Source organism: Astatotilapia calliptera, unplaced genomic scaffold, assembly GCF_900246225.1.
Source record: "Astatotilapia calliptera unplaced genomic scaffold, fAstCal1.2 U_scaffold_56, whole genome shotgun sequence".
Lineage (NCBI taxonomy): Eukaryota > Metazoa > Chordata > Actinopteri > Cichliformes > Cichlidae > Astatotilapia > Astatotilapia calliptera.
The window spans coordinates 59,288-67,775 of NW_020535796.1; the positions used below are offsets into that span (position 1 = coordinate 59,288).

At 36.8% G+C, this 8,488-nt stretch overlaps 1 protein-coding gene across 1 annotated transcript; it reads left to right on the forward strand.

Moving 5' to 3' along the window:
- The first annotated feature begins 47 nt into the window (after nt 1–47).
- On the forward strand, nt 48–4,305 carry LOC113018294 (high affinity immunoglobulin gamma Fc receptor I-like). The gene is made up of 7 exons (XM_026161347.1): nt 48–201; nt 1,283–1,342; nt 1,565–1,819; nt 2,049–2,297; nt 2,712–2,882; nt 3,328–3,344; nt 4,231–4,305. The coding sequence occupies exons 1-7, from the start codon at nt 48–50 to the stop codon at nt 4,303–4,305; spliced, it is 981 nt and encodes a 326-aa protein (XP_026017132.1).
- Nucleotides 4,306–8,488: the final 4,183 nt, after the last annotated feature.

The following is an 8,488-nucleotide window of genomic DNA, read 5'->3' on the forward strand; positions in this document are numbered from 1 at the left end:
CTGAAGTCTCTGTATGAGTTTCCTGAGTGATGGGGGTTACTGAAACCATGGCTCAGATTGGTGAGGTGGGTGGGCAAGAGTGGGGTGTGGGGGGACAGTGTTTACTGCCAGTCCGCATGGCCCAGGGGAAGGAGCTGTTTGTGAGTCTGGAGGTGTGGGACCTGATTGAGAGATTGAACAGCCTGGTGAGGATTCCTGCCAGTTGGTCTGCGCTCTCAGTCTCGTCCTGACCTCATGTTTCTCGAGGGAGAGGGGGTGTGGTGGTTGTGGGGGAGTTGGGGAGGGGTGGTCTCAAACCGAGAAAAGAAGGCCCCCCTGCGAGTTTAAGGCTCCTGTCAGAAGTTGGGGGGTTCTGGCCTTTGTAGTTGATGAGGGCCTTCCACACCTGGTGGGGTTGCTATCACTGAGGATTCTCAGTGAACAGAATCAACATTTTGGAGCTGAAAGTTAAGTATTCATAAGCAAATGGGTTTTGAACTAAATCTTTTACATACCGCTCTAAATGGTCTTTGAAACTACAGGGTGGGCCATTTATATGGATACACCGTAATAACATGGGAATGGTTGGTGATATTAAAGTCCTGTTTGTGGCACATTAGTATATGTGAGGGGGCAAACTCCTCAAGATGGGTTGTGACCATGGTGGCCATTTAGAAGTCGGCCATCTTGGATATAACTTTTGTTTTTCCAATAGGAAGAGGGCCATGTGACACATCAAACTTATTGGTAATGTCACAAGAAAAACAATGGTGTGCTTGGTTTCAACATAACTTTATTCTCTCATGAGTTATTTACAAGTTTCCCTTTGTTCCCCATAAAAGTTAATCATGTGGGGGAAAAAAAATCCCCAGAAGTCGAGGTAGCTTCTACACTGAACAGGAAAAAGGAAGTACTGCACCTTCGCATCTGTGATATTGTGCTTTTACTCAGTTATATCTTGAGACATGTGAGGGGTAACATGGAGGTCACAGGGCTGGGTGTGAAACAGAGTAAGTACTTATTCTTCTTTCCATCTCAATTCAATTTCAAAATCTTAAGATACAACAAAAACAGTCTTTGTCTACGTGTTTAACTACTGTAAAAATTTCACGTGTTTGAATTGTGAATTAGTGTGTGTGATTACATAATATATTACTGTTATCAAAACATGAATCCTACTTTTAGTCAATGTTTACAATATGTATTTATTGAAAAAGTTGGAAAATGGTTGAAATATCTCACTAAAAGCTAAATTTGATATCGACTAGTTGTGTTGATCAAGGTTTTCTTTTTGTGTCTGCAGTGGTGATGATACTCTTTCTGCTCATAGCTGAAGATCAGAAATGGTGCTATGTTCAGAAATGTAAGGAGAAATTTTTGATATATAAATTGTAAAAAAATGAGGATGTAGTTACTGTATGTATTTTCTATCCTGAGGTTCATAATTTGAACAATGGTGGTTGTTTTTGTTTTTCGTGTAACTTCATGTGACTTTTTCATTTCACTTTTCTTTGAACAGTGAATATCAACTGACTTTATTTTTTCTTTTCTTTTCTTCTTCTTCTTTTTGTAATTATCTGTGCAGCAGAAGGAGCTTATCTTCATGTTCATCCTAATAGACTTCAGTTCTTTGAATATGACTCCATCTCATTAAACTGCTCGGGGTTTCATGGCCCAGCAGAATGGAGAGTGATCAAAAAGCTTGGTTTAAATTCTACTCAGTGGGAAACATCAACAAGAACTTTGTACATTAAACCTGCCTTTAAGTCACACAGTGGAGAATACTGGTGTGAAAAAGAAGACGGAGAGAAAAGCAGCACTGTCAACATCACCATCACTAGTATGTTTAGTAACCGCCAGTTTAAAAAATCCCAGTATTATGTCAAAATCTCAAGATTGCCTTCAGTTAAAAATATTTTTACAGTCATCTTCACTTTAGTCACATTTACACATGGACTTTGTATTAAATGGAATTTGTATTTTTTTATTTATTTATTTATTTATTTATTGGGGGGGAGGGGATCACTGTATTCATCATTATAATTGTTGCTGTCTTTTTTTTTTTTTAGGTGGAGATGTGATCCTGGAGATCCCTGCTTTTCCTGTTATGGAGGGAGACAATATTGCTTTGGGCTGCAAGAAAAAAACAATACCTTCCAGTCTTGCAGCTGATTTTTATAAAGATGGCCACTACTTGGAAACTGGATATGTAGGAAAAATAACCATTCCCAATATTTCCAAGTCTAATGAAGGACTATACAAGTGCATCTTTACTGAATCTCAAGGGAAATCACCAGAGAGTTGGCTGACTGTTGGGGGTGAGTAATAACCACATATTTGACGTATAATTGTGTATAAAAGAAAGAGCACATACATAGTACTTCCCCTCTTCTGCTCTTTTAGCTTTACTCAATAATTAGTCTAAAAATGTGATGCTAAAACAAAATTGCAATGTACCATATAAACCAAGGCTCACCAGGATTCATCTTCTAGTAAAAAAATCTTTAATTTATTGCCTGCATGACAATCTGGAAAACAAAAAAGTCAATTGAGACAAAACAAAAAGGTTGATTGTTTTGCCAAGATCTGTTTGACAAAATGACATTAATTATGAAACATTATATTGTCACAGAATAAATACTAAGAGGTTTTGATAAGTGCTTTTTTTCTTTGACTGATAATCTCCAGGAGGAAACTTGAATATTGCCATACTAATGCTTTTATTGTGTTAGCAGTGAATATTCCTACTACACCTCAAGAAACAATACCTACGGATAATGAAAGAACTCCTGAGGAGACACCCAACTCCACTGAGCCCTCAGTCTTGTTGCCGTCTGTCTTTACCATATTAGGTGTAGCTGTGCTGGTAGTTATTGGAGCACTTTACTGCCGGAAAAATAGAGGTATAGAAAAAAATGATTTACTTTATTCTATATAGAATGCTTCCCTATAAAGGAATCCTTCTAAAACCCAACACATTTGGTAGTTCTCACATTTGATCTCTCTGTTTATTTATTTTTCTATCTAATAGCATGGGCTTTCTCTGGCACATCAGCACCAGGTGAGAATCACATGGTAAATGAACAGAAACCACATTGCATAAAAATACTATTATATAAAATTACTAGTAGTAGTAATTACTCCTCTTGAAGCATAGTTGTAATTTCAAGTGAGGCATTAACTCAAGCCTCTAGACTTTATTGAAATTCTTTTTCCTGAAGTCTAATGAATACATCGACTGTAAAGATTACTATTTTTAAAGTATGTATCTTTTTATGTCTACTCTACTAATATTACTTTATATCTATACATGTGTATGCATTGGTGTCATATGTTTATTTGTTTCAGTGTATGAAGATGTCAGGGTACCTGATCTAATCATGGATAAACGTGATAATGACAGAAAAAACAACAAGAAAACAGGTACTTATTACATAATATCTTGTTTTATACCATAGTGTGGTTGAAAATAGCAATAAGCATACTATTGTAATGCATGTAGGTGTTAGAGTATAATGTACATAGCATAATGTAAAGTGGTGTGAAAAAGTTTTGGCCCCCATCCTGAATTCCTATTTTTTTGTGTTTGTCACACTTAAATGTTTCAGATCATCAAACAAATTTAAATATTAGACAAAGAAAATGTAATTAAACACAAAATGCAGTTTCTAAATGAAGGTGTTTAATATTAAGCTTGGGATCCAAACCTACATGCCCCCTGTGTGAAAAAGTGAACCACACACAGGCCTACTTACTGCCACACCTGTTCATGCCATGACATCATGTCGGTATCCAAGAAAATTCTGAAAGAAATGAGAAAAAACATAACTGGCGTCAATCAGACTGGAAAAGCTTAACCCACATCTAAATCTGTGGGACTCCACCAAACCACAATGAGAGCCATTATAATGGCGAAAAAGTGCAGGCCTCACTTGCCTCAGTTACAGTCAGTGTTCATGACTCCACCATAAGAAATAAGACTGGGCAAAAATGTCCAAAATGAAAAGCACTGCTGAGCAAAAGAAACTTAAAGTCTTCTCTCAATTTTGCCAGAAATCGTCTTGATTATCCCCAAGACTTTTGGACTCTGGAAAATATTCTTTGGACTGGCAAGACAAAAGTTGAACTTTTTAGAAAGTGTGTGTCCCAAGTGGTGTAAAAGTAACACAACATTTCAGAAAAGGCACATCATAACAGCAGTAAAATATGGTGGTGGCTGTGTGATGGCCTGGGGCTGTTTTGCTGTCTTAGGACCTGGAAGACCAAAACATCCTGAAGGAGAATGTACAGCTAGCTGTTCATGACCTCAAGCTTAAGCCCACTTGAAGATTCTGCAGCAGGATAATGATCAAAAACAAATGAGTAAGTCCTCTCTGAATGGCTTAAGAAAAACAAAATGGAGACTCTGGAGTGGCCTAGTACAAGTCCTGACCTGATTCTGATGAGATGCTGTCTGACAAAAAAAGAGGAAATCAGGAAATCAGGAAAGGGAAAAACAGGTTTTTACACCACTGTATGTCTATAAAACCTTTAATATCCATAATAATAATGTCTTAGCTCCATCTTACCATTAATCAAAGGATTTATTGCTTCTTGTGTTGAATTAAGAGGTAAATGTAGCTGATTCAGACAGTGTTACATATGCTGATGTCACAGTCAAACCAAAGAGGGAGAGAGGTAACTTATTTGCATTAAGTTATTTTGTGTCGTTCGCTGACAGAAGCACAAAATATGTGAAATATGTTATATGGATGGATAATATTTTTTTTTCATTAATAAGGGCTAGTGACAGGTTTGTAGCTTGAACCCATCCGCTGGAACGTTGAAGACAATATAATTACACAGCAAGCAAGACACGAAGTAGGCAAAGTTCTTCTTGTTTCTCGTGCACGGGAGAGAACCAGACAAACGCCGTTCCTTCGCTTGACCCCAGTTGCTCTCGTCCGTTCCCCGTAACACTGCTCTTTTATTGAGGTTACATGAATATACATAGGTTCATTAACATATGACGTCTACATACAAACAAAGAGTACCTTGTGTGTATGTGTGTGTGTGTGTGCGTGCGTGCGTGCGTGCGTGTGTGTGTGTGTGTGTGTGTGGGGGGGGTCAGAGTGTGACCCCATAAATGACTTCCCTAAACCTGCTGGTCTCGAAGCACAGCAGTTCATCAAACCAAAAGGCACTTAGACTATTTTTCTGTTGCACCCTTTATTAGGATTTTTGCTTAATTCCAGTCACTGGTTTTCACTACTATGTATTTCACATCTATCGCATCTATTTTTTAAGATGTCCTGAGGGTAATGAAGTGAACCGACGACGTTATATCTCTGTTCAAACATGAGTGTTACTTATACCAGAATAGACATGCTGTCATTTGTAAATGCACTCACTGTGGTGAACTACTTATATTGCAATTTTAGTACAGATCATTTTGAGATGAGTGAGAAACATTGTGTGGCAGGAACTTCATTCTACATTAAAAGGAAACTGAAAGCACATAACCACAGAAACTATAATAGCCATGTTTAAGTAAGCTGATTCGTTGTTTTGTTTTCATACAGGTGATATTCTGTGTCTGTGTGCTTAGTAATTACAGTGTATCTGTCTACATACTGCTTTAGTATTAAAGTGTATGTGGCTGATACATATAGTTTGTCATGTTCTTCTCTTATTTGTCAGTTTGTAAAAGGACAAATGAATCCGATCCAGAGAAAACAACATATGCTACTGTTGCATATCATAAGAAAGACCGAGGTAATTTTCGCCTTACAGACTACAGCAACGGGACATTTGTAGACATCAAAGCAAGCCAAACAACATCACATTTTTGTTTGTCTTCCAGGTTATTGACAGCAGAAAAATGCATCTGAATACAGAAAAAGTTAAGACATAAATCTGAAGCTTTTTGAATGTTTTTTTCAAGTTTTATTGTTTTTTGGATGCATTACAATGTCCACCTTATACTGTTTCTTTTGGCTGTGTTGCAGTTTTACTGATTTTAAATCTAAGTCTTATTATTATTTCAGACATGACCATGTGACCCAGTTATGTATTTAGATGACATAAATCTTTGTTAATTAAACAAAATAGAAATACATATTTAAATGTTGGTTTTAATAATTGTTTTCAAATGCAGGCAAGCAGACTTTCAATCTAAATATTTGAATTGTTAAATCACAAAACCTTATCTTTGAAAAGGAAGAAGTTATCAACTTTTTTATTTTTTGTTAAAAAAAATAGAATATCTATTGAGAGCATTTCAGACAATTGTTTTCCCATATGAGCTTCAGCTTAACACCAACAGGGCTTGTTTTAAAGGCAGCGGGTTATTATATACTAAGAAGTTATACTGCAATGCTTTTTGTTCGACAGCTAAAATTACCTGTAAATCTCCATTTGAACCGAAGCAGAGATGCAGTGTGACAGAGGGACTATACGGCCAAAACTATTCATCTATCCAGATCATTGAATTCAGGTGTTTCAATCAGTTCCATGGACCTAGGCATGCAGACTGAGTCTTTACTTTAAGTTCTGCTCGTTTGCAATGGTTTCGGCAAAGACGAAACGGCCAGGTTGCTGGACTCGCCGTTCCCGTGTCAGTGAAGAACAGGAACATTTTGCTCCTCCTCCCCCATCTTGTCTTTAGGTGCTGCACTGTCACATGACATGACTTAGAGGCTTTGGGGGTTGTTAAGTCGCTTACATATTAATTATATTTTAATTAATTATATTTTACACCAGTTGTTTTTGTTGTTTAGAATTTTAATTGTAATTTTAGTATTATAGTTTCTCAACGGTACTTGTTTGTTTTAATTTGTTTACTGGTTTGCTTGCACTTTAAGATTTTTATTAAAAAAAATAAAAAATAAATAAATAATAAAAACTTGATAACCAAACCACCACGGCAGACCTGATGGCATTTTCATGCTTCGCAGCATCATTTGTTCTTACAATAATTACACGGTTGCTGTAACACTACATTCAACAGCTGCAGTTCTCCCGCTGCCAGCCCTACACATCACCACCAACAACAACACAAGAAGAGCACAGGTTTTAAGCTGGAGAGGTGTGATTGTAGATGCCGTGCAGGTGAGTCCATCTCACCTGCACCGTGTCCCGGGCCAGTATGATAACATGGCATGTTATCATATTGAAGGCATCCACCAGAAGATGGGGGATAGACATAGAGGGTTTAAGTTCTCAGGTTGGCTGTGGTGCTTAAACAATGCTCACTTGAAGCTCAAAGGCAAAGAAAATAATTCCGACAAGACAGGATGGATCCATGCTTCATGCCGTTTGCTGCATGCAAAAATTTGACCACGAGATTCATCAGACCAGGTGATATTTTTACAGACTTTTTTTTTTTTTTTTTTTTTACAGTTATGGTAATAATGAGGAAGGACATGTTGTAGCTGTATCGCAAGCTGAGTGACAGCAGAGGGCAGAAAAGGATGAATTTCTTTGTTCACATAACTGTGTGAGAAAGGAGAAAGAACTAATAAAGGATAACATTACTATTGTGTTTATGGCTCATCTCAGTGTCAGTAAGACTGACACAAATCTACTAATCTGAAAGATGGAGAGTCAGAGTCATTATAGCAGTAGTTCAATTTAAAGAATATACTTTTGGTAGTTTTAAGCAACTTAATATATATCAAAGTAAATGTGGTCGATCTTTTAAAATAGATAATTAAATAAAATATAAATTAACCATAATGTCATTTATGACATATTAAAAACATTTTAGTGATCATATTTATAAAAATGACGAATATAATCTTGGTTAAAGACCGATTAGTAGACCGTCATGTGTAATTTTGATTAAATTATGACACAAAATAACTACTCTGACAGATACCTCATCATAGTATAAGTTTATTCAGCCAGATATGCTATTGAAGGCTATTGAAAGAGCAAAACTAGTCTAAACTATTCACAAAACATAGTTTTACAAAAAAGCATTTACTTTACACTAGAAAAAGTTGGCAAAACAAACCTTTGCCAGAAGCTACGCTCACAGTACATTACACCAAGTAGAATCACTGAGCAAGGTAACTTGTCATTAAGAAAAAAAAATTAAAAAAAAATTAGGTTTTGCCTGCTAGCATCACACACACACATACACTTTGATTTACATCATTATGAAAGAAATGTATTTGCAAGCAGCACCCCCCTCCCCTTTCGACAGGTTGTGTGTGAGACCTCAGCGCAGCAGCAAGCAGGCTCGGTTTTTTTTTAACGACCCATTGCCAACACAAGAAAGTTGGCGTTTTTACAACAGCAGCCTCATTGTTCGGCCGGGGTTTTTTTTTTTTTTTCTCTTTAGCATCGTTCAAAAGTGACTTAGCTAGCAGTGGCAACTTCTATCTTAAACAATTAAAAGTAATACCCAGATTGAAATATAGCAAGGTGTTGTATATTTAGTGTGCTGATAAGGTTTTCAGTATTTTTATTTTTTATTCCAAGGCTGAAGACTGATGGCGTAATGACTGCACCAATGGCGTGCAGT